The sequence below is a fragment of the Antechinus flavipes genome, chromosome 3, assembly GCF_016432865.1.
Source record: "Antechinus flavipes isolate AdamAnt ecotype Samford, QLD, Australia chromosome 3, AdamAnt_v2, whole genome shotgun sequence".
NCBI classification, from domain to species: Eukaryota; Metazoa; Chordata; class Mammalia; order Dasyuromorphia; family Dasyuridae; genus Antechinus; species Antechinus flavipes.
In genome coordinates this window covers 589534186-589559984 of record NC_067400.1, presented here as the reverse complement: position 1 = coordinate 589559984, position 25799 = coordinate 589534186, and the positions used below count along the sequence as shown (strand labels likewise).

At 51.9% G+C, this 25799-nt stretch overlaps 1 protein-coding gene across 2 annotated transcripts in view; it reads right to left on the bottom strand.

Moving 5' to 3' along the window:
- Window positions 1–480: 480 nt before the first annotated feature.
- Window positions 481–25799, bottom strand: part of EPHA2 (EPH receptor A2) — a 39416-nt gene continuing 14097 nt past the window's right edge. Inside the window, exons 4-17 of one of the 2 annotated variants that reach the window (XM_051988459.1) lie at window positions 16853–17008; window positions 16157–16489; window positions 15767–15882; window positions 15159–15312; window positions 14677–14776; window positions 13907–13962; window positions 13548–13673; window positions 11953–12138; window positions 10932–10993; window positions 10605–10814; window positions 9754–9903; window positions 8228–8421; window positions 7387–7542; window positions 481–1862 (exon numbers count right to left, since the gene is read on the bottom strand). In XM_051988459.1, the coding sequence (XP_051844419.1) occupies window positions 1616–1862; window positions 7387–7542; window positions 8228–8421; window positions 9754–9903; window positions 10605–10814; window positions 10932–10993; window positions 11953–12138; window positions 13548–13673; window positions 13907–13962; window positions 14677–14776; window positions 15159–15312; window positions 15767–15882; window positions 16157–16489; window positions 16853–17008 (2246 nt within the window). In that variant the 3' untranslated portion in view covers window positions 481–1615. The remainder of the gene's footprint in view (window positions 1863–7386; window positions 7543–8227; window positions 8422–9753; window positions 9904–10604; window positions 10815–10931; window positions 10994–11952; window positions 12139–13547; window positions 13674–13906; window positions 13963–14676; window positions 14777–15158; window positions 15313–15766; window positions 15883–16156; window positions 16490–16852; window positions 17009–25799) is intronic. The other variant, XM_051988461.1, reaches the window with a different exon arrangement.

Here is a 25799-nt window from a genome sequence, read left to right as displayed (position 1 = left end):
CTGGTATTCTCCACCAGGAAATTGCTTGGTATATATCTATATCTATATATAGATCTATATAAATATATCTATAGATCTCTCTTTTTATACATACACACACATATATATACATTTGTGATGCAGCTTTCCATCTCCTATTCCCCTTCTCCCCCCAAATACAATGTTAGCTTCTTAAGGACAGGGATTTTTAGTTTTTATCTCTGTATTTTGACCATCAAGGAAAAGTAGGTGCTTTATAAATTCTTATCGAATGAATAAATTTAGTTCAACACCTCATTTTATAGATAAGGAAGCAGAGACCCAGACGGATACAACTTGTTCATTTAGGTAACAAAAGGTAGATCAGAGATTTGAACCCAGATCTCCCAACTCCCAAACCACTACTCTCACCCCCCCTCCCCATTCTACTGCGTTCCTTGTCTGAAGAGACCCATTTCCAAAGTTTAGATTCCCAGAGAACAAACACACACCACGGACATATTTGGAAACCAATCGCAACTTTAATCTGATGTAGAAATAATTAATTTCTAACAATAAATATAAAAAATAATAAATTAATGTCACAAAAAAATAACCCATAAAACACCAATCTTTTGCAAGGTTAACACTGACAGACTTGTGACCACCATCGAGAGGAATGAGGCAGGAGGCCGGAATAAACGGAGAGGGAGGAAAAGGAAGACCCTCCCTCAGAAGTCCATAATGTATGACTGTGCGGGCTGGCCAGGCTGTTTCCTCCCAGACTCAGGAATGTTAGATACAGGACCCCTCCCATCCCACCACTGTCTCACCCCCAGCAGGGTCCCACACGAACACACTCTCTACAAAATACAAAATATATAAAATAAAAATACAACCCAATAAAACCCTCAGAGTCCACGGCCAAACAGTACTTCGGGCTGGAGGATGGGAAAGGGCGGAGTGGGAAGGGATGGTCCAAATGAAGGAAAATGGTGGGGAAACAAGCCGAGGGCCGTTCGGGCCCCCAAGGTGATCTGCCCATCAGACTGGGGTCTGGTCTCCATGGTGTCGTCTGGGTTTTTAATTTTTCAGTCTGGTTCAGGCTCTTTTCTCTTATAAAGAGTGAACAGGAAGAGGGTTCTCTCTTCCCATGGGGATGGTTCCGCCTGGACCAGCAGTTTGAGAAATGCCACAAGAGCCGAGGGAATTCTTTCCCCGGAAGGTATGGTTAAGTGCTCGATGCCCCCCGTGGATTACGGGGTGAAGAGAAGCTTCACCAGGCTGTCAGCCCAGCAGCCATCTGGCCCGGGGTAAGGGCACCACACACCCCGAAGCAAGGGCTGGGGAGGCCCCCGGGGGCAGCATCAACGAGGGACTTCAGCTGAGGAAGAGAGCACTGGGGACAGGTAAGAATGACGCAGGGGCCAGGCCGATGGCTGTGGCCTCCCCTTACTTAGCAGCCAGTTTTCCTCCAGGAGGGAGGAGGCCATGGTTTGTTTTAATTCTGAGTTTCTTCAAGTATTTCCCATTTGTCCCATCAGCTGTGGAGGAGAGAAGGGAGCAGAACATCATTCTTCTCGGTCTGGCCCCATCCTCCTGTCCCACAACGGGCGGCTCTGCTCAGATGGGGATCCCCACGGCGTTCACCTGCTCCTTAAGACCCAGGAGGCTGTAGGCGATTCGCTTCTGGTGGCCAGGCAGGCGGACCCCGATCCTCTTGATGTCGCTGTGCGGGAGGGAGGGAGAGAGGGAGAGTTAGGGACTGGAGGGAGGGAAGGAGGGAAGGAAGGTTTGGAAGAGAAGGAGAAGAGGGAACTGGAGAGCAAGATGGGGATTCGGGGAGCTGTGGAAGGGAGGCAGAAGTCGGGAGGAGAGGGAGGGACAGAGGCAGGAGGAGGGACCTGTGGGAGGGAGAGAGGGAGCGTTACGGCACCACCGAGAACCACAGACCTGCAGAATCAGAGAGACTTTAGAGCCCATAATGTCCAAACTGGAAGAGATCTTAGAATAGAGAAGCAAAATTGGAAAGATCCTAAAATAAAGAATATTTGGAGATGAAAGGGAACTTAGAACATAGGAGATCAGAGCCAGGAGAGACCTGAGACCATAGAATAGCAGAACTCGGGGTAGGGGTACCTCAAAAAAGAGAATGTCAAAGCTTAGAGGAATTTGCAATTTAGAATGTATAATATGGAAGGAATCTTTGAAATCATATCTTGGAGAGACCTTAGAACACAGAATGTTTCATTGGGTAGGGACCTTAGAACATGAAATGTCAGAGTTCTGAGGGACCTTACAATTTTAGGATATTCAACAGAGAAGGAACCTTAGAACATAAAAAGCCCTATTTTGGAGAGACCTTAGAACATAGAATTGGGTAGGGACCTTAGAACATGAAATGTCAGAGCTTAGAGGGACCTTACAATTTTAGGATGTTCAATAGAGAAGGAACCTTAGAACATAGAAAGTCACATTTTGGAGAGACCTTAGGACATAAAACTGGGTAGGGACCTTAGAACATGAAATGTCAGCACTTAAAGAGACCTTATAATTTAGAATGTTTATGGAAGGAAACTAAGAACATAGAAAGTCAAATCTTAGAACATAATATTCTAAGTGGGTGGGACCTTAGGACATAGGCTTAGAAGAATCACACTTCTATTAGAAAATAGAACTTCAGAACTGGAAGGGACTGGGGAGCACAGAATATTAGAGATGGACAGGGTCTTAGAATATAAAATGCCAGAACTAGAAGGAAATTTAGAATACCCATTATTCTGTGGGTTAGGAAACCCCCAGACTGAAGAGCTGGGCTATTTCTACTGGATAACAAATCCAGAGAAACTTGAGGGTGACGGGAGAATTATTTGAATGTCTCCTTGAGTGGCTGGGATGACAGGTGGCCCAAAGTAGGGTTTGCCCATGACAGGGGACTTCAAGGGAGTTGTCCAATCCCCTTCACCCATCACCACTCAAAGTGTGGTTTCCCAGAATGAGTCTCCATGTCTCCCCAACTTGCCCTCATTCAATCCAGTGATCTCAGAGCACTTAACAGGAAGAACCAACCTTCCTGGCTTCTCCCCCAGGGCATTTCCTTCTCCTCACTCTACAGGGAGACAGAAGTCATAAAGAAATGATTCTCTCAGCCTTCGGTGGAAGATAGCCCAGACTCCCAGAGATACTCAGGTCTCAGTCGGAAACCCTAACCTTTCAGGGCAGATATTCACGACTGAGCAAATCCTCTGCTTGAAAGAGTTTTGCCTTCTCCCAACGCCCCCTTCTCCCCGTTCCTGCTTCTCCTCTCCCCCCATCCTTGTACAAACCTGCCCGTGCTCCCCCAAAGCCCCAGAGAGTATTTTTTTATTATGGTCTTTGTTACTCTCCCCTGCCGCCACCATCACCCACCAGACCCAAACAGATGAAAACACCCAAGTTTTTATGGGCCCAGTCTCTGGGTTGTTAAAAGAGCTAATTATATGATATTTGCTTCTATTTGCATCTCTTGAGACATGATTTTCCCACAGGCTTTGGGAGCTACCAGAGGGGTGTGCTGAGCAGGGAAAGGCAGAGCCAGACCTCGGGACTAAAGGTCTGGGGAAAAGGATGTCCCGTCCCCGGAGACTCCGTCTCTGCCTCGGCTCAGGACTACTGTTGCCCTCCCAGAGGCCGCAGAGCCCTCCTGTCCCAGCTGCAACCATGGCTATGAGAAAGAGATCTGGATAGTGTTCTTCACAGAACCTGGGTCTGGAGGGGGTCCCCACAGCCGAGGAAACTGATAGAAAGGGAGGTCAAGTAAGCACTGGAGGTGGGGTTTGAACCCAGGCCCTCTGCTTCAGAGCCAATATACCATACTGACATGCATCAGGTAAGGGGAACCCGCTTTACCTAACTACAGTGTCTCTCAGTGCCCAGAACAGTGCTTTCTGCACACAATAGGGGCTTAATAAGTGCTTGTCTAATTGAATTGAACTTTCTGTTGATGAAATTATAGGATCAGAAACTTAGAACTGGAAGTGACCGAAAGGTGATCCCATCCAAGCACCCAGAGCGATGTGTGCCTTTGGTCACATAATTGTTCCCTTCCAGACCTCTCCTTCTGTACAATGAGGGTACTGGATACAAGGGACTTTCATTGTTAGCTGCCATTCTGTGTTCTAAGTTCCCTCCCAGCTCTGACCTCCTGGGTTCTAAGGGCCCTCCAAGCTCTGATATCCCATGTTCGAAGGGCCCTCCCAGCTGTGACATCTGGGTTCTAAGGGCCTTTAAAACTCCAACATCTTGCGTTCTAAGGGCCTTCCTGGCTCTGACATTCCATGTTCTCCCAGCCCTGACCTCCTGGGTTCTAAGGCCATTTGTTTTAGCTTTGCTGTTCTCTGAGAGGATCGTGTGGTGGACACTAGTACCTACATCTAGATTTTTCTTCCTGAGTGCCCCTCTTCCCCAGCCCACTACATCCCATCAGTATCCCAAGCACCTCAATACATTTCCTTATATGAAAGTTATACCTGATTCTCGTCCCCATCTTTTTTCAGAGATAAAAGTGTTCCTGTGATCAGGCCTCCAACCCAAAATAGCTTCAATTCTAGGAGTCTATCCATCCCTAGGCCCTGTCCAGTATTTCCCAGGGAATTGGGTGCCCAACCTAAGTCTACTCCTGCCTCAGTTTCCCTATCCAGAATCTAGGTAAGTTTCTGCCTCGCCTTGGCTTGTTATGAAAGAATTCTTTGATGGGAAGGAAGGAGAATCATGGGGCTCAGGACTTGCTCAGTACCAGGACACATAGGAGTAGGGAGAAGAGAGCTTGGAATAATTTTTTGAATTTAATCTAATACTTTCTTTTAAAATGATCCCAACCTCACCAAGTCAAGAGATACTGCTCATGGGAAATCAATGAGCAAGGGGAATCCAGAGCTATTTTGAGATTCTTCACGGAGGGTCCGTTTCCTGTAAACTTTTTTCTGCTGACCCCTTGGGATTTTTCCCCTGGGAGGAGGGGACTTGAGGAAGTTTCTCCTTCTCTCACAAACAGGATTTGGAGCGGAAAAAAGAAGGCCCCTAATGAACATCAGGAGGAAGATACGTAGAGAAGGTTTGACCTCAGAGAGTATATAGAATAGTGGAGCTGGGTCATAGAATGTCAGGGCCAGCAGGGACAGGGGCAGTGGTCTTAGATGTCATTTAATTCAAATCTCTTATTTTAAAATTGCTTATTTAAAAAAGCTCTTTCAGAGCTCCTGCTTCTCCTCCCCTTAATCTAACTAATTCTTTGCAATCTCTTAAGTTTGTCTCCTCCCTTCCCCAAGTCCTCCTGTTTCCCACCACAGGCAATCCCTGGGGAAGGGAAAGATGAGACCCAAGGAAGGTCTACTTGTAGCTGCCTAGCCAAAATGTCTTAAGTGGCTTTGCTGGGAGTCCCCAGGGAACACAGAGACCAGCCCAGATCTAGGGTCCAAGGTTCCACTTCTCCCCTCTGACCTCATCAACTGGTTCCCAAATCCCTCGGGACCTGTTTTCCAGGCAAGGGGCCTATTCTCACGGAGACCTCTGACCTCCCAGAAATTGGGCTGCTCAAATAGGCGTTTATTTTTAGAGACACAAAAGGCTTCTAAGGATGGTCTCCCCCCTTCTGGGGTGGGTTAGTAGAATTCTCCCCTTACACAGGTCCCACCCTTCAAAGGAAGCTGGCCCCAGGGGGAAGGAGTCTATGCATGGCCCTGTTCCCAAATGCCGGGCCGGGCCATGCCGGGAAAGGTCCCCAATCCCAAAACCAGAGAGAAGGAGGCAGCTCTTCCAAGAGGTCCTGTCAAGGATCCAAACCCTGAAGCTGTCAGGAACCTGGCCAGGGGTTGGGAAGCTCAGAGGGAAAGGGATCAGAGGATTTAATTTAGAACTGGGACTAGGTAGAGAGAATAAAAGATTCAGAGAGACAGAGAGGGACAGAAACAGAGAGGAAGAGAGGAAGACAGAGACAGAGAGACAGAGAAAGGAGAGACAGAGAGAGAGAGACAGAGAGAAAGACAGAGAGACAGAGACAGAGACAGACAGAGAGAGAGAGAGAGAGACAGAGAGAAAGACAGAGAGGGACAGAAACAGAGAGGAAGAGAGGAAGACAGAGACAGACAGAGAAAGAGACAGAGAGAGAGAGAGAAAGAGACAGAGGGAGAGAGAGAGACAGAGAGAGAGAGAGAGAGAGAGAGAGAGAGAGAGAGAGAGAGAGAGAGAGAGAGGAAAGAGACAGAGAGATAGAAAGAGGAGAGAGACAGAGAAAGAGAAGAAGAAGAAGAGAAAGACAGAGACAGAGACAGAGACATGGGGTATCTTCATTTTTTAAGAATAAGCTGTGGGCCATTTCAGCTCAAAATATAAAATTTATGTGTCAGAGATTTTAGGAATTTTCTAGTCCAACCTGTTCCCATTTTATAGATGAGGAACTCGAGGTGCAGAGAGGAAACTTTGCCTAAGCATGCATCAGTATCAGGGGCAGGATTGGAACCCGGGTCTTATGCTCCCACTCTCAAGATGCAGCCAGTGTGCCCAGCAGACCCAGGCTCCCTCCTCCTCCCTGGTCCCTCTGAGGGGGCAGAAGCCAAGGACAGAAATGGGGGAGAAGGAAGCCTTTGTTTCCCTGGATGCTCGGAGGGGGCAGCAAGGCAGGGAGGGGCCCGGGATGGGGAGCAGGCATGAAGCCCAGCCTCAAACAACGCAGAAACCAGATGAAGCCGGTTTCCCCAGTCACTGCCTCTGCTCATGGCTCTCCTCCAAGGCTCCTTCGCCTGAACCACTTCCCCTGTGGGCTTGGGCAGCTCTGAGAGGCAGACGGGAGCAGCCGCGTGGAAGAACGCGGGCTTGGAAAGGGGGCAGCTGGGGCTCCGCGGCACGATGGATCAGCCCCGTGACTGTGGGCAAATGACTTCCCCTCTGGGCTCCTCTGCTTCCTCCTCAGGAAATTACTCGAAAAGCTCTAACCTTCCTTCATGGCCAGAATTCCATGTTTTAAGCTCTCTCCCAATACTGATATGTAGGCATCTAAGGGCCCTCCCAGCCCTGACATCCTGGGTTCTAAGGGCCCTCCCAGCCCTGACATCCCGGGTTCTAAGAGCCCTCCCGGCCCTGACATCATGGGTTCTAAGGGCCCTCCCGGCCCTGACATCCTGGGTTCTAAGGGCCCTCCCAGCTCTGACATCCTGGGTTCTAAGGGCCTCCCAGCTCTGACATCCTGGGTTCTAAAGGCCCTCCCAGCCCTGACATCCTGGGTTCTAAGGGCCCTCCCAGCTCTGACATCCTGGGTTCTAAGGGCCCTCCCAGCTCTCCCATTACATGAGCCTGGAGGCTTCTATTGGGGTGCCAGGTAACTGGGGCTCCCCCAAAGTCACTGTTACCCCGACTCCCCCTTTGGGAACCTGCAGTGTGGGGAGGGACACTCACTCGTTGGTCATCTGCACCACCTTCTCGATGGCGTTGTAGCCCGACGACATGAAGTGCTCTGTGTACTGGTGCATCTTGATGGACTCGAGCCACTCAGACACGGTGCGGAAGGGAATGCCCTCGGAGCCACTGGTGCTGGGCAACCGGATGGAGACCCTGGAAGAAATGGCTGTCTGAGGCCGGGGGGACAGGGCTGGGGTGGGGGGCACACATCCTCAGCCGGGCTCTTTGGGGTCACCACCGCCTTCCGGGTCACGGGTCCTCCGCTGCAATGGGGGCTCCTAGATGACTTTGCATCTCCATCACCAAGCATACAGCAGGTGCTTAATAAAAGTTTTTTGATGGACTGGCTGGGAGTCAGAAGATTTTTCTAGTCCAGACTCCAATATTAATTAACCTGCCCGATGACTTTCTTCTTTCTGGGCCTGAGGTGACTCTATGGCCTAGGTGGTCTGTGAGGTGCCCCTCAGCCCGCCCTGCCCCTCCTAGGCTACGGCTGGCACAGGCCTTCTCAGCCCAGCTTGGTCTCCAGTGGGAATCCTCATACCCGCTTGGGCCGCCAGGGATGCCCGTTTTGGGCCCTGTCGTGTGGTGGTTCCCTGCCATTGTCTCTCCCAGGGAGCTGCCACCCTCCTTGGCACAAGCTGCCCCTGGCACAGCCTCTGAGAGCTCTCACCCCAGTGCCATAGCTCCTGCCTCAGGAGGGCTCATGTGCCAGGCCCCGAGACCAGCTCATGCCAGCTGCTGAGCGGGGAGGTGGGCAGCCTTTGTGACCCCTCAGGGAGGTGGCCAGCTGTGCCCAGGCCACCCTGCGGGTCCTCGGGATCTCCCAGAAGCTCACCTGGGGTCAAAGTCCGCCAGGGTCTTGAGAGACTCAGGGGCCCGGATGAGCTTGTCCAGAATGCTGACGATGTCCGGGAACTTGGGCCTCCGTGCCCGCTCCTGCAGCCAGCACTGCATCATTAGCTGGTAGATGGCCGAGGGGCAGTCCATGGGAGCCGGCAGCCTGAAGCCCTCATTGATGGCCTTCATGACCTGCAGGTGAAGTCGGCAGGAGAGAAAAGAGGATACGACCTATAAGAGCTTGGTGAGAAACGAGCAAGACCCAAAGGGGGAATCTCCGCCCAGGACCTGGGTGCAAATCCTGTCTCTGGCAACCACTACCTGGGTGCTATTGGGTAAAGAATTCCATCTCCCTGGGCTCACTTCCTTGGCTGAAAAATGAGAGGCTTAAAACTGAGTGAACACTCCATGTATATAAGCATTTATGAAGCACCTAGGGCATGGAAGTCTGTACAAAGTCCAAGGTTCTATTCCTCAGCACTGAGAATATGAAGATTAAAACGTGGTCTAGCTCCTTTTCTTAAGGAACTTACAATCCAAAAGGAAGGATAAGACCCATGTTCTTTATTGCCACAAGCATATACTAAGTGCTTGTTGTATACAAGACTCCATTTCTTATTAGTAGTGATGAACAGCCATGAAGAGGCCATGGGTTACAAACATGGAGTCCTACACAAGGTAAGAAGAGGCAGCCTGAAGCAGGAGAACAGAGGAGTCTATTTTGACTAGAGTAGAGAGAGGATGGACCTTTTTCACCCTGGAAGACCCCTCCACTGCAGCAGTCCCTTCTCCATTTGGCCGAAACCTCCATTAAAGATGGTAGGACCAGGCCAACCTCTGCTGGCTGGGTTTCTGACTCTCTGGACTCCCCCCAACTTTGCTTCTCATCTCTCCTTCACATTGTTTTCCCTTATAAAATTGCAAGCCCCCAGAAGTCAAGAACTATTTCTCTTTTTACCTATAATCTATATCCCTAGTTCTTAACACATGGTCTGGAACACAGCAAGCACTTAATTAATGCTTGTTGATTTAATATTTCTTGACTGGAAGGAATGGGATAGAAAAAAAGGTAGAGATAAGGCTGAAAAGGAAAGTTGGAAGCAGATCATGAGGGGCCTTGAACGCCAAGCTGAGCAGTTTTTATTTTATCTTACAGGCAATAATAGGGAGCTAGTCAAGATGTTTTCAAGTTCCTGCTGAATTCAGCAGAGGCTGGGTGGCTGAGTCACACAGATGTTTACTCTGAGACTGATGGGAGGAAGGGATCACAGGGCCCTGGAAAGCACACCTGGCTGTCACTTTGGAGCACTCAGGTTTGAATTGGGCTCTGCTCTCCCTTCCTGTGACCCTTCAGATGAAGGAGCCTTCTTTCTCTAACTCAGTTTCCTCCTCTATGAAATGAGGAGGCCGGACTATGTGAGCTGCCTGATCTCTCAATTCTACATAAATCCTATGAACTTCTCCCACAGCCTCGGGGACTGAGCCAGGACCCCAACCACTAGCTCTGGGTGTCCGCACACCTACCTCATGGTTGGACAGCTCCCAGTAGGGTCTCTCTCCATAGCTCATCACCTCCCACATGACAATACCGTAGCTCCACACGTCGCTGGCGGAGGTGAACTTGCGGTAGGAGATGGCCTCCGGGGCTGTCCATCGGATGGGGATCTTCCCTCCCTGCAGAAGAGTCACAAGGCTCTGTTACCGGACATGTTCAAGTCTCTGGCTGAGGAGGGGGTGCGGGTGGGCCGGGAGTAAGGGAGTCAGTATCCTTTATTTCTCAGTATCCTTTGCTTGGCCTGTTTCTACTTCATGCATCCATGAATGTGAATGAGAAGTTTTAACCCCTTTGCTGCCAAAAGTCGTGTCATATTATATGTTGATTCAACTCTTTGTTCCTCTAGATTCCAACCGTGAGATAAATGGCTTGGATTCGGTGCCTCTAAAATCCCTGTTCCATTTCTGACCTCCTGGGTTCTAAGGGCCCTCCCAGCTCTGACCTCCTGGGTTCTAAGGGCCCTCCCAGCTCTGACCTCCTGGGTTCTAAGGACCCTCCTAGCCCTGACATCCCATTTATTCCCTTTTATTCCTGACATCTTAAGGCTTACAGTCAGAGAGATCCAGATTCTAGTTTGTGTCTGAGCATCAGTTAACACCTCCCCATGCCCCAGTTTCTCTGCCCGGCACATCTTCCTCCCAAAACAGTGTAAGCAGAGCACAAGTGGAAGTTCTTTGTAACCCACATTTGACCCAGCGAGCCGTGCTCTGGTCTGACAGGCAAAGGGCCTCCTCGGCCTTCTGTGGCCAGCGCGCTCCGTTAGCCCGGACCTGCCCGGGCTCCCTCCCACGGACCGCCCGGGGCTCCCACGCTCACTCACGCTGGTCGTGTAGGTGGCTTCGGGGTCGTCCTCCAGGACCCGGGAGAGCCCGAAGTCGGACACCTTGCACACCAGCTGGCTGTTGACGAGGATGTTGCGGGCGGCCAGGTCGCGGTGCACGTAGTTCATGCTGGCGAGGTACTTCATGCCCGACGCGATGCCCCGTAGCATGCCCACCAGCTGGATCACACAGAACTCGCCGTCCTTCTCCTGGAGCCCCGGAGGCGGAGGGTTAGTGTGTAAGGAGGCAGCCCGAACCCCCGCCTCTGAACCCAGTGTCTGGGAATCCCGTCCTCCCCCAACTGTCACCAGGACCCTACTGCTCACCCGCAGGAATTTGTCCAGCGCGCCATTCTCCATGTATTCTGTTATGATCATCATGGGCTTATCTGTGGGCAAGGAAGGAGAGCATCCGCATCGGGACGGAGCAGTGGTTAGAGACGTGGGGAAAACCTGAATTTAAATTCAGCCTCAGATCCATCCCTTAGTTTCCTTCACTGTCTTATAAGGACTCCTACCTGTATTTCCAGTCACATGGGGTTAATTGCCAACACAGGCAACCCCTTCTCGTCTCTTAATATCCCATACCCAGAATACCTGTTTTTTGCCTCTTTTCTTCACCTGCCAAATTTTTACCCATCCCTCAAGGCTCATTTCATTCATTCATTTAGGAAGCTGAAAAATGTTTCCTAAGTCCTTATTGTCTAAGGGTTAGAGTTCAGAAGGTAAGTTTCTGCCATCATAGAGCTGAAAAGCAGAAGTGCTTCTAGATGGTACAACGGATAGAATACTAGACCCGGCGGCAGGAAGACTCGAGTTCTAATCCTGCCTTAGACGTGTATCACCTTATGACTTGGGTAAATCACTTCCCTTCTCTGTGACTCAGTTTCCTCAACTGTAAAATGAATGGGTTTGGATTTTTGGCCTCTAAGCCCACAACTGAGAAACACGAGAAGTTACCTTTTCTTTGGCCCTCGTGCAGAATTTTGTATCATTTATTTACCACCCCTCATAGTCTCTTCCGTTTCATCACTATTTTTAGTGCACATGCCTATTTGTGTCGACCATATGCCCTCCGCTGGGTTCTACACTCGTGGGGGCTCCAAGTGAGCTATATTTATGTTTGTATTTTCTTCCAGAAATGTGAGTGAATGAAAAGCAGCGTGGGATTTCAGGGGAAAAATCCACTGCCTTTGGAGTCAGAGAACCCGGGTACGAATTCCTTCCTGGTTAATTATTCTCCATAGAACCTTCAGCAAGCCCCTCGTCCTCCCCGGGCCTTGGGTCTCCCAACACTCCTGAGAATGAGTGAACGTAGACATCAGTGTCCCCCACACGAGGCACTTACATTTGGAGACCACCCCCTCCAGATGGATGATGTTGTGATGGTTAAACTGGCCCATGATGCTGGCTTCGCTCAGGAAGTCCACACGCTGCTTCTCTGTGTAACCCGCCTTGAGGGTCTTGATGGCCACAGGTACTTCCTTCTTCCCTGAAGCCTTCAGCGACCCTTTAAAAACCTCCCCAAATTCGCCTGTTGGGGGAAGAAGGGAGGAGAGAACGCTGAGCATCCGCAGCCCTACTGGGGCTCTGAGCAGCACAGAGACAGCCCACTGGCAGCTGGGACTCTGGGATCTAGTTACCATCACCCACCCTTTCTGTCTCTCACTACCTTGTTCGGCTAGATGGAGAAGTAATTAGAGCACTGGATCTGGAGTGAGAAAGAGCTGAGTTCAAATCTCACTTCAGCTATTTGCTAGCTAGTAGACCCTGGAAAAGTCATTTAATAGCTTTGTACCTCAGTTTCCTCATCTGTAAAATAAGGATAATAATAGCGCCTACTGTCTAAGAGTATTGTGAGGATCAAATGAGATATTTGTAAAATACTTAGCATGGTATTAACTATTATTAGCTCTATTATTTTTACTTATCATCTTTCTGCCTCAGTTTCCTCATATGTAAAATAGAGATAAAATACATTTATTTCACAGGTCTATAGTCGTTGCTGTTCTTCTTCTTTTTATTATTATTATTATTATTATCCCCACTGAGAAAATGGATGGCAGAGTGGAAAAAGCACTGGACCAAGAGTCAAAAGTCCTATGTTCAAGTCTACCTCTGCCATTAACTAAGTTGTGTGACTTTTCTGAGCCTCGGTTTCCTAATTTTTAAAATGGGAGGGAGGTAGCCTAGGTAATTTCCAAGGTTCTTTCTAATTCTAAATCCTATAATTATAAAAAGAAAGAGGGAACAGAACAATGGACATAGCATCTGGAATAAGAGGAAGAGGTTCAGTTTTCAGCTCCACTATTTGTGAGCAATTTGCATGAGCTCCCTGTTCATATGTCAGATGAAAATGTTGACTTAGAGAATTGCTAAGGTCCTTTCACCTCTAGATTTGCCATCCTATGAATTTATGAAAGTCCTTTTTCATCCCTATGTCCTCCCAGCTCTGACATTTTCTGATCTAAAGCCTTTCTTCACTTTGACATTTCATGTTCTAAGAACCCTCCCAGTTCTGACATCCTGGATTCTAAGGGCCCTCCCAACTCTGATCTCCTGGGCTCTAAGGGCCCTCCCAGCTCTGACATCCCGGGTTCTAAGAACCCTCCCAGTTCTGACATCCCGGGTTCTAAGGGCCCTCCCAGCTCTGACATCCCGGGTTCTAAGGGCCCTCCCAACTTTGACATCCCATGTTCTAAGAATCTTCCCGGCTCTGACATCCTGGGTTCTAAGGGCCCTTCCAGCTCTGACATCCCATGTTCTAAGAATCTTCCCGGCTCTGACATGCCATGTTCTAAGGGCCCTCCCGGCTCTGACATCCCGGTTCTAAGGACCCTTCCAGCTCTGACATCCTGTGCTCCTCCCCCTGAGGGTCTCTGGTTCTAGGCTGGGAGAGAAGCGAGAACATAAAACAGCACAGAAGGGAAGAGCGTCGTTCACCTGCACCAATGACTTTCTGCCGAGTGACGCAGGAGGGGTGGATCTCTGTGGTGAATTTCAGCACGGCCTGGTTGGGGTCCTCGTAGGTGTGGGGGTCCACATAGGTTTTCAGGGGCTTCAGTTGTTCTGGGGAGGAGAGGAGAGGTATGAATGACTTGATGCTGAGGGAAGATTTCTCTGACTTAATTCAATGCTTCTTCCACCCTGAAGGTCAGGCTCATTGGCGAGGGGGCAGGGGGAAGGGGAATGGGGGGGTGGGGTAGGGATGGGGAGGAGGAAGTTGGCCAGAGAAGGCCCGGAACTAGAGGGGCTTTGGGGAAAAGAGCAGAGGGGATCATAGAGAGGGAGCGCTTGCTCACCTGATTTGGAGAAGTACACATCCTCGGATGACTGTCGGGCTCTCAGGTTCCTCCTCCTGAAATTGCAACATTGGCCATAGGACGCGGCGTGGCCTAGGGACCCGGCTCGGGGCCCCACCCCCTGCCCACCCCTGCCCTGGGGAGGAGTGGAAGGACAGGGAACCGCCACGTGCCCGTTTGGATGCTCAGCACCTTCACCCCTTTCTTCCTCACTAAGTGACCATAATTAGACCCAGAATCATTAGTCCTAATTAGCCTTTCCGGCCCAGGTGAAATGTCCACACACAGACACTTCAGAAATGATGACGATAAGTTTAATTAACAAGTAGGACGAGGCTTCCGTGGCCACCTTGCTCTGGGCACCTCCGGCTTGCTGAGTCAGACGGGGGCCCTGGGCAGAGGAGGGAAGGGAGCTTGTGCCCAAGGTTGGCCCGAGGAGCAAAAGGAAGTGGGAAGGAAGGGGTCGTTAGTACAACCTTCCATTTTACAGGTGGGGAAACTGAGGCACAGGGCGACTGAGACTTCCCCAAGAGTCACGTAGACCACAGTAGGATTTGAATCCAGGTAATGCTGACTCTACGCTTAGTGCTCTACCCATTACACCACACTCTCACTCCTGAGCTGTGTGGCCCTGGACTAAATCTCCATTTTTTCCTTCTGTCAAATAGGTCTGATAACCCTTGATTACTCCCACAGAAGTACAGGGAGAGAGGTTCTTTGTCAGTCCGGAAACACGGTGTTATTTATTCATTTATCAACATTATCATTACCTTCGGTGAATGAAAAGTCCAGCCAGGGCCAAAGCCAGGAGCAAGATTAAGCCGCCCAGTACTCCCCCGATCACCGCCATGTTGCTCGAACTTTCAGTAGCTTTAGAACAAGGAGGGAAGTGAGTGAGTCAGGAGGGAAGGAAGGGGGCTTCTGGGAATCACCCTGGTCTTCCTTGCTAGCCAGTGCACAAGGATGGACAGCTCTCAGAGCCCTAACGGTCTCCACATCCCAGCAAACATGCTACAGGAGGGGCTCAGAGTCGGGTCCTACTGCCCACCCTCCTTCCCATCCGTAAACTGCTAAAACCTCCCGAGACCCAGGGCCAGGTAGGGCCAGTTTGCCGGGGTCTTCGTCTATTCAATATAAAGGGATGTCAGACTCTCTTAAGGGCTTCAAGATCCTTCTCAGTTCAAGACCATAACTACCAGGCTGATGTCCAGAAACCCCCTCCCCCAGTCCCCGCTCAGGGCTCCCAACTCACAGAGGGTCTGGAACTCGTGGACTCGGCTGCCTGCCCCCTGGCCCTCCTGGGTCAGGGCCTGGACCTGGACCAGGTAGGTGGTCCCCGGCGCCAGGTCATCCAGGGTTATAGAGAAGTCCTCCGTCCGGCGGACGTTGTAGCTGTTGGTGTCTTTCTACAGGGGGAGAGAAGGGGGGAAGGGTTTGGCTGAGCCCCCAGAAGGCAGAGGATTGGGACTCATGGGTTCCCCTCCCCTTGGACTATTCACAACTAGTGGGACCTTCCCTGTCTGGACATTGGGGTTATCCTCTGAGAAGTTAGAGAGCTAGACTAGGTAATATAAAGGCCTTTCTAGAGAGAGAGAGACCTCCCAGCTCTGACCTCCCGGGCTCTAAGGGCCCTCCCGGCTCTGACCTCCTGGGTTCTAAGGGCCCTCCCAGCTCTGACCTCCCGGGCTCTAAGGGCCCTCCCAGCTCTGACCTCCCGGGTGCTAAGAACCCTCCTGGCTCCCTCCTAGGACCCATAAGGGGCAGCATCAGTTTGGTGCTGTCCCACCCGAGGCCTTAGCTCACGCTGTGGGGCTCCGGGGACTCTGCCCAGTGTCCTGGGGGAGGCAGACCCGTAGTTACCTTCTTATGGTAGGTGACCTCATACTTCCAGACCCGGCTCTGCTGCCTCAGAGGGATGCTCCAGGACACGCTGAGGGAGGTTGTGGTCCGGCTCTCCAGCTTCACCTTGGGGGGCTCTGTGGGACACGTGAGTGATAAAGGCCTGAGGGTGATGGAGGTGGGGGAGGGGGCAGGCCAGGCCCCAACCCTGCATCCAGACGGTGACAGTCCCATTTTCAGGCCTCTCTATCAGCCCCCCAGTAACTCAGGATCCTTCTCCCCCGCCTCTCACTGCAGGTCCCCCAGCTCTTTGCCCGCCTTCCCCTTGGCCGCCCATCCTAGGGCCCGGCTTTGGTGCCCTGTCCCTTGCCAGTCCCTGTCCAGCACCTGCACTCCCCGGGGGGGCCTTACCTGTCTGGTTGATGCTGACGCTGGCTGTCCGGAAGCTCCGGCTGGTCACGAGGCCCGAGACGCCATTGCGGGCCTCCACAGCGAAGGTGTAGTTAATGTGGGGCTCCAGGTCACTGACCACCAGGCTGTTGCCGGAGAGCCCGTGGGGGGGCTGGGAGTAGCGCACGGTGGGCTCACAGGGCTGGCACTCCCCGGTCTCGGGCCAGCACTGCTCACATGTGACACTGTAGGTGATGTCCTCCCGACCCCCGGTGTCCTGGGGGGGCTTCCAACGAAGTTCCACCTTGGCCCCCAAGCCAATCACGGTGAGGTGGTGAGGGGCAGAGGGAGGACCTGGGCACAAAGACAGCACTCTGACTCAGACAAGCTGGAGACTCTGGTCCCAGAGAAACCCAGCCGGAGTTTTGTCGGGAACTACTTTGGGTTCCAGCTCTGGAACAATCTCCCACTCTTTGACAGAGCCCAGGGCTCACAGTAGTGTCATGGAGAAGTCACTGTGTGCAGTCAGGAGACCCTGACTCATTCTGCTTGATCAGTGTGACCTTGGACAATACAGGGAATGTCAGAGCTGGGAGAGTCCTTAGAACCCGGGAGGTCAGAGCTGGGAGGGCCCTTAGATGTCATTAGAACATCCCTCCCCTTCCCATACTTCAGGATCCCCCACCCTCCCTCACCCCAAAGGTTCTGGTAACTTACGGGTACAGGGGCTGGATGGAGGGTCCTCTGCTGCTCGGAAAAAGCCCTCTTCACACTCACAGACTGTGGCGCCCTCGGGGGAAGGCAGGGTGTGCAGGGGGCACTGGCTGCAGGAGCTGTCTGAAGCATCGGGCTTGAAGGAGCCAGGAGAACAGGCTGTGGGAGAAAGCCAGCGGGAGGTTTAGAACTCAGAGCCCTGGCTGCAGCTCACAGGCCCTCCAAACCTCCCATAGCAGCTGCGCGGTCCCAAAGAGTCTTTCTCTACTCTTTCTGACCTGCCAGTCCTCTCTGCCCTAAGGCAGCACGGTGAAGTAGACTTTTGGAAAAGTCTAATTTGCCTAACGTGACTTTTTGCCTCAGTTTCCTCAACTGTAAAATGGGAGTAATAATTGTACTTCCCTGCTAGGATTGAGGTATGGATGAACTAATATTAAAAATTGTTTAATACAAGGACTGGTACATAGTAAGTGCTATATAAATGCTTAATCCTTCCCTCCCTATGACCACCTTGTACCAGAAGGGTCAGAACCACCCCTAACTGGTTTCCCAGCCTCTCCACGTGATGTCCCACACAGGATGCTAGAATACACTCTTTTTCTTTCTTTTTTTTTTTTTTTTTTGTTTGTTTGTTTTGCTGAGACAATTGGGGTTGAGTGACTTGCCCAGGGTCACACAGCTAGGGAGTGTTAAATGTTTGAGGTCAGATTTGGACTCAGGTCCTGACTGTAGGGCTGGTGCTCTATCCACTGGGCCACCCAGCTGCCCCCACCCAATACACTCTTTACAGGTATCTGAGCAGGAGCTCAGGCGTCTTCAGTGACTACAAGTTAAACGTTCAAACCCTTTGGCCCATCATTCAAGCCCCTTCCCAGCCAAGCCCCATGTCTGCCGAGCTTTATCTCACACAGCTTCTGTGAAAGAACCTGCCACCTCCTAAACTGGTCTTCTTCCGGTCCCCCTGCCCCCGCCCCCCCCCCAGCCCCCAGCCCAGAATATCAGCGCTGCTGGGAGCCTGGGGCAGGCACATTCTCCCAGGAGAAGGCCACCGAGAGCCTGAAGTGCCTTATCAAGGTCACGCAGATGACCGCGGCCGGGCCAGAACTCAGGCATCCCACTCCAGGTCCCACGCTTTTCGATCACTCGGCACAGCCCCAGAGAGCTGGAAGCAGCTGGCCGCTGGCCAAGGCCGTCTACCAACTGCAGCGGGCGTTCTCTTCCCTTCCCTCTGACCCACGGGACCCTCCTCTCCCGCCCACCTCAGAAAGAATCAGGGCTCCCCGGCTCTGCCCCGAAGTGATGGGGGACTTAAATAACTACTCTGGGCCTCAGTTTCCCGCTCTGTCCTAACTCTGAGCGCCAGCTTTTGAACCCTGGGCCGGCCTGCCAGTTTGGGGGGCAGCCAGCTGGTTCCCTGTAGAGGAAACAGGACCAATGACATGCCTAAAGGTTTCTCCCAGGAGCCCGCTTCCCCGGGGCGCTGGGGATTTCCTTTCTACCAGGGCAAGGAAGTGGTTCCTTCCTCGCAGAAGGCCCTTTCCTGGAATTGGGAGCAGTCCGGTTTTCTGCACCTGTTTTTTTTTGTCTCCCATATTATCCCACTTTACGGCACCATCTTCCACCCCGTCCAGCTCCTTTCCAAACACAGCATCCTTTAGTCTCAAAGGCAGACAGCTGCCTAAACACACCGTCCAGCTGAACTTCTGCCCTGGCGGGGTTGGGGGGTGCTTCCTCCAGCAAGTCCTTTTCCCTCCCTGGGGGTCAGTTTCCTCATCCATAAAATGGGAAGGGCAGTTTGCACTACATGAAGTCTTAGGGAGAAGGCTCTCTCAATCCCATAATCCCACAATTCCTTCTGATGAAGCCACTTTCCCCACAGGCAAAACTTGCTCCCTAGAACCAACCCCCTCCCCCGACTTCCAGTGTTCCCTTAAAACCATGGTGCAACCTGGGTACAACTCGTGTGTCATTAGAGGGCCTCAAATATCCACAAAAATGGACTTGAGACCAAAGTCAAATTGCTGGTTCATGGCAGAGCTAGACCAGAACCTCAGGTCTCCCCCTCCCCTTCCTTCTTCCTTCTGCTCCTTCCCTCCCTCCTCTCTCTGTCTCTCCTTCCCCTCTCTCTCTGTTTTTCTCTCCACCCCCCCATCTTTGACTCTCACACATATACACACACTCCTCTGTCTCCCCATTTCTTTCTCCCTCTCCCTCCCCCTCCCTGTTCTCCCTCTCTCCCTCCCTTTCTTTCTTTCTTTCTTTCTCTTTCCTTCTTTTTTCTTTTTTCTCTTTTCTTTCTCTCCCTCTTCCTTCTTTCCTTCCTTCACTCTCTTTTTAAATACCATCCAATCCTCCTCATTTACAGATGAAGAAACTGAGGTCCAGAGAGTAAATGGAAAAGATGTGCCCATAGGTCACTTGAGTAGACAGGAAGAAGCAAGATTTGAACCCAAATCCTCCAACCACAGATCCCACACCCTTCCTGTCACCTCACCAAGCTTCTTTTTATTCCTTCTTTCAAGAAACAAATACAAAAGGAAAGTTCTGGGGCTGGAGGCAGAAGCCAGACCCAGTCCCTGCCCTCAAGGACTTTGCAATCTAGTCCATCTAGTCCTAACCCTTTTTTGCATCATAGATTCCCTTCTCAGAACCATGTTGCTAAACGTATAAAATAAAACCCATAGGATTACAAAGGAAACCAGTTATACCAGAGTACAATGTCAAAATATGAGGGGAAAAAAAAAAAAAAACAGGTTCACTGAGCCCCAGGTGAGGACTCCTGAGCTCGTCTAAGGGGGAGATGATGCCCCATAATCCTCTTATACACTATAGCTTGGTTGGTAGATGCAATAGAGAGGCTTCTGTGAGAGCTCTGGTGGGGTGGAAAAGGAGGAGTCAGATGAGGAGACTTTAAGGAAGGCCATGGTTAAATGTTCTAAGGGGACAATGGAGCCCATGGTTTTGACGCAAGGGATCATGGCTGTGGTTGGGTCCTGAAGTATCTTCTCCAAGGGAATGGGCAAGGGGCTGGCCTCCTGCCAGAGACAGAGCCCAAATCTATAGCATTTCTCTTCTTCTAACCTGTGTTTGGCTCTTACTGCCCAAGGACAGTCTCGTACCTGCTCACCCACTTCAGTCAGAAGTCTTGGAGGGAGACTCCAAGGAAGGAGGTCAAAGGCCAGAGTGTAAGGGAACTCACAGTGTCCTGAGGCTAAGGAATCTACATCCAGGTATCTGAGCTAAGTTCCTGATTCCTCGGGTCAAGGACAAGGTCAGGAAGAGGTGGCGGGCCCTTTGGGACACGTAAAGGCAGAGTTCTACCCAGGCCCAGCTGTCCCTCCATCTAAATGGTTTTCTTATTGATTGTGGTCATCAAGTCTCCCCAACTCCATCTCCTCAAAGGGAAAGATCATCAGTGACTTGAGTTGAAAATGGCTCATCATTGCCTGCCTCAACCTATGTGAAGAAAGAAAAGAGAGAAAGAAAAAGAGAGGGAAAGGAAGGAAGGAAGAAAGAAAGGAAGGAAGGAAGGAAGGAAGAAGGAAGGAAGGAAGGAAGGAAGGAAGGAAGGAAGGAAGGAAGGAAGGAAGGAAGGAAGGAAGGAAGGAAGGAAGGAAGGAAGGAAGGAAGGAAGGAAGGAAAGGAGGAAGGGAGGAAGGAAGGAAGGAAGGGAGGGAGGGAGGGAGGGAGGGAGGAAAAAGAAATATAATGCTAAACTTTGGGCTCAGGGGAAATCAAACCATGGGCTGGCTAAGGTCCTGAATTACACAATGAAGCCCTAAATGGACAGACAACCACAGATCTAAGTTCAGATAAACTCCCCCTTCCTTTCCATGCACTCAAGAACTAAGAAAATGTCCCAACTCCTGATGTCCAGTGGCAGGCAGGGTGGAACAGAAAGCCTACAAGAGCACACTTAGGACAGCTGAGCTTCTCGCAGTCTCAGCTTTCCCGACTTCTGGCTCTCTGGTTGGCAAAGAAGGGAAGAAAGATCCCACAGCAGGCTGGATGGCTTCCTGCTGAAAATATTTGCACAGTTTGAAAAAATACCAGAGTCCAGCTCCAGCTCCCTTCCTCCACAGCCTGCTCCTTTTTTCCCTCTCCCAGATCCCCTCCTTCCCTTTACCCTGAGCCCTTCTCCTTCCCAGCTCCGATCCCTCCCCTTTCTCCACCCTGACCCACACCCTTTGCAGAAAAGGACAGGGACTATTAAGAACAAAAGTCCCCAATTCCCTGACCCCAGAGACCCGAGTCCATTGGCTTGCAGTGGGCAGAGATTTCCGCTGGGGATGTGCTGCCCAGTATTGAAAAAGGAAGAGAAACGGGGCCTCTGTTCCCCTGACAAGAACGCAGGCTCTGGCTTCTGGTCTCTCTCTCTCAGCCCTGGAGAACCCTCTCACAGTGGGGAGCTGAAGCTGGCTGAGGATGAGACATAGTGTTGGGGAGAAGCTCCAGGCCTTGGGTGCCCATCCCCACTTTGCCACTGTTCTCCAGATCCTTGAGACCCAGAAACTCCTTCCTTACCCCCACCCCCACCCCTCCGCACTGTTACCTCCAAAGGACCGAGATCTCAAAGTCCCTCGAGACCCTTCTCCCTGGGCAGCACGGGACAAGTCAGTCAGTGAACGACGGCTGCCCTCCCCAAGCCGAGCCCCCTGGTCTACCCCCACATCTCTGCTGTCATTTGGTCTTCGCTGTAACCCCGTTGGGGGTTTTCTTGGAGTAATTCACCATTCCCTTCTCCAGCTCATTTTTACACAAGAGAAACCAGGGCAAAAAAGGACAAAGCTACTTGCTGTTAAGTATCTCAGGCTGGATTTGAACTCTGGTCTTGCGTACTATCCACTATGGCGCCACCTAGCTGCCCTCCACATCTCACACATTTGGGATCTCTCTAAACTGGACAAACTCTCTGTGGAACCCACAACTCAGGACCTCTTCTTTTTCTTCCTCTTGCTCTTTTTCTTCTTCTTCTTCCTCTTCTTCTTTTTCTTCCTCTTCTTCTTCTTTTTCTTCCTCTTCTTCCTCCTCCTCTTTTTCTTCTTCCTCTTATTCTTCCTCCTCTTCTTCTTTTTCTTCTTCTTCTTCTTCTTCCTCTTCTTTTTTTTGCTGAGACTATTGGGGTTAAGTGACTTGCCCAGGGTCACACAGCTAGGACATGTTAAGTGTTTGATTTGAACTCAGATCCTCCTGACTCCAGGGCTGGGGCTCTACCCCCTGCGCCATGTAGCTACCCCAGGACCTCATCTTTCTAATATACTTATCAGGTAATTAGTTGTTGTTCAGTCATGTCTGGTTCTTTTGTGCCCCCCAGGACCAATGATCATGCATCAGCATTGTGCTGCATCTGGCTGCAGATTGCTATAGTGAGAGTCAGGAAGAGCTAGATTAAATCCCACTCTGCCATAAGTTGGCTCCATGACCCCAGAATGATTATTTCCATCTTTTAGGGTCCCAGATAGCTCACAAAGCCCCAGAATGCACTGCTCTTGATATTTATCTTTGGAGGAAATTTCCATTCTAGGAGCTGACCAGCTATGACATCACCTGGGAAGTCCAACTGGTGCCCGCTTCTTCCCTGTGTTCTGCGCTGCTGTTCTATAGCCCCACTAGATCAGGGACTTATTGAAAGAAAAGGAAACGAGTATTTATTAAGCACCTCATGTATACCAGGCACTATGCTAAGCATTTTACAGCTATCTCGCTTGATCCTCATAACACTCCTGAGAGTTGGGGTTATTGTCCTCTTCTTACAGGTGAGCACCCCAAGGCAGATGGGGGTTATATGACTTGCCCAGGACCACTGAACAGTTAGTAAAGTATCAGAGACCGGATTTGAACTCAGGTACTCTTAATTGTCCCGCTCTAACCACTATATTTCTGGACATTGTGAATGTAGGATTTTATTGTGCTTGATTCTGTCTATTTGTCACAAGGTGAGGAAAGTCTGTATCTTCCTTAGCACTGAAATAAGGTTCCATATCCAAGTAAGTGCTTGTTTGTTGAATGAATGAATGAATGGAAGAATGAATAAGTGAATGAATGAAGGGATGAATGAATGAATGGACAGGAACTCTGGATCTGGAAGCAGATGGCCCAGATTCGCGCGCTGATCCTGCTTTCTACCCTTGCGAGTTTAGACAAAGTACCTTCTCTTATGGGGCTTTCATTTGGATTTCCAAGAGGCTTTCCAGTTCTAACATCTTGTGTTAGAGTTAGAACTGACCTTCAAGGCCACCGAAGGGAGGGTCTGACCTTGGATGCTCCCCCCCCCCCCGGGATGGATTCTCAGCCTCCCCGGAAGGTTTTGTGACGGTCCCTCACCCGCTGGAGCTGGGGAAGTGTTTTTAGCACATTGGCAAAGATGGCAGCCTTGGGCCAGGCTGGGAAGGAAAAGTAGGGCACAGCTGCACCTGGCCTTGCACCCTAGTTTTTCCAGTTTGTTAGATGCCCGCCTCCAAGGTGGCACCGCTGGGTGACTCAGGGGCAGCCACCCTCCCGACTGATGCAAGGCTCCGGGACCCCTCCCATCCTGAGCCACCTCCCAGCCCAGTGGTGGGGTGGTTAAGGTCACAGGGTCAAAGGTTAAAGTGGCAGTTCACCTCCCGATGCCTTCCCCCGAGGAAGAGCCAGACCGTCAGATGAGGCCAGCCTTGCCACCCCGGGCCTGGCTCCCGGCCTAGGAAGAGGGACGCCAGGGATCGGACTTTGTCCTGCCTACGGATGGGCAACAAGCTAATGACCTCAGAGCCACTGACTTGACAAATAAGGGGCAGACCGATAATTGGAGCTGTGCAAGACCTCCCCCTGGGATACTGGGGGGCCGGTAAGGGGTTCCTACCACGGACCAGGAGCTTAAACTTGTGGCCTTCCCGGCAGGCAGCAGCACAAGAGCCCCTTCAACGCACCTGGGGACTCTCTCCCTGCATTCTTTGAGCGAGCCGGTGAGATAAGGAGGCCGCCCTTCATCTCGCCCCCGCCGGCTGGTTTTATCTCCTGTTTGCTTTCTCTCCTCTCCTTCCTTCCGCTGGACTCACTTATCTCGAGTCCCGGTGAATCAGGCAGAGAACCCCCCTCCCCAGGCCCGCAGGCCGATAGCACGTGCTCCCTGACTTCCAGGCGGAGGGCAGTCACCCCAGGGCGAAGCCGCGGCTCGGGCCCAGGGAGGCTGGGGAGGAGCTGGGGAGGCTGGGGAGGAGCTCGGGGTCCTCCTCAGGACCTTGAGGGAGCCGTGTGAAAGGCGCAGGGAGAGAGCGGGGCAAACACTCCCCAAAGCTGCTCCAAGGACTCCAGCCTCACAAAATGGGGTTGCAGACTTAGAGCTGGCGAGGGGGCCGAGGGGCTGGGGGCTTCCAGGGACCTCACAACGGTTATGTCTGGTGAACATCACCCTCAGCGCGGGGAAGGTCGGGAAACAGCTGCTGGCGCCAAGTCCAGACAGCTAAGTGTTTCTCTACACAAGGCCATGAGCTGAGAACTCTTCTCTGGGGGCAGAAGGGAGGGGGCAATAGTAAGTTCTGAGACTGGATTTGAATTCAGGTCTCCTTCCAGGGCCAGTATTCTCCCCACTCTGCCGCCCCGTTGCCCCCAGCCACCAACTGCAGATGGGGAATTGGCTCGCTCCAGGTCAAGAGCTGGAAAGTAGCCATAGCCCAGGGCCCCGACTCCCAGAGAGTAAGATTTGGATACGTCCTCACAGAAGAGAAAGACAATGACTTTTTGAGTGGGCTGTGCTGGATGGAACTAGACCAAATCCCTTTACCTTACCAGGGTTCTGGTCCCACAATTGTGAAATGTGAGCTTGTTAGGTGAAATGATTTCCAAGTTTCTTCCCACCTCTGACATCCCGGGTTCTAAGGGCCCTCCCAGCTCTGACCTCCCGGGTTCTAAGGGCCCTCCCGGCTCTGACCTCCCGGGTTCTAAGGGCCCTCCCGGCTCTGACATCCCGGGTTCTAAGGGCCCTCCCGGCTCTGACCTCCCGGGTTCTAAGGGCCCTCCCGGCTCTAACATCCCGGGTTCTAAGGCCCTCCCGGCTCTGACCTCCCGGGTTCTAAGAGCCTTCCCAGCTCTGACCTCCTGGGTTCTAAGGGCCCTCCCAGCTCTGACCTCCCGGGTTCTAAGAGCCCTCCCAGCTCTGACCTCCCGGGTTCTAAGAGCCCTCCCAGCTCTGACCACCTGGGTTCTAAGAGCCCTCCCAGCTCTGACCTCCTGGGTTCTAAGGGCCCTCCCGGCTCTGACCTCCCGGGTTCTAAGAGCCCTCCCGGCTCTGACCTCCCGGGTTCTAAGGGCCCTCCCAGCTCTGACCACCCGGGTTCTAAGAGCCCTCCTGGCTCTGACCTCCCGGGTTCTAAGGGCCCTCCCAGCTCTGACCTCCCGGGTTCTAAGAGCCCTCCCAGCTCTGACCACCTGGGTTCTAAGGGCCCTCCCGGCTCTGACCTCCCGGGTTCTAAGAGCCCTCCCGGCTCTGACCTCCCAGGTTCTAAGGGCCCTCCCGGCTCTGACCTCCCGGGTTCTAAGGGCCCTCCCAGCTCTGACCACCCGGGTTCTAAGAGCCCTCCTGGCTCTGACCTCCCGGGTTCTAAGGCCCTCCCAGCTCTGACCTCCCGGGTTCTAAGAGCCCTCCCAGCTCTGACCACCTGGGTTCTAAGGGCCCTCCCGCTCTGACCTCCCGGTTCTAAGAGCCCTCCCGGCTCTGACCTCCCGGGTTCTAAGGGCCCTCCCGGCTCTGACCTCCCGGGTTCTAAGGGCCCTCCCGGCTCTGACCTCCCGGGTTCTAAGGGCCCTCCCGGCTCTGACCTCCTGGGTTCTAAGGGCCCTCCCAGCTCTGACAATCTACAATTCTACAAAAACAAAAATGTCTACCTCCCAGCCAAGACTGGTGAGATTTAGCTGAGACATCCACTTGAGCATTCCTCTAAGCCAGACAAGAGAGAGGCTCTGATGTCCCAAG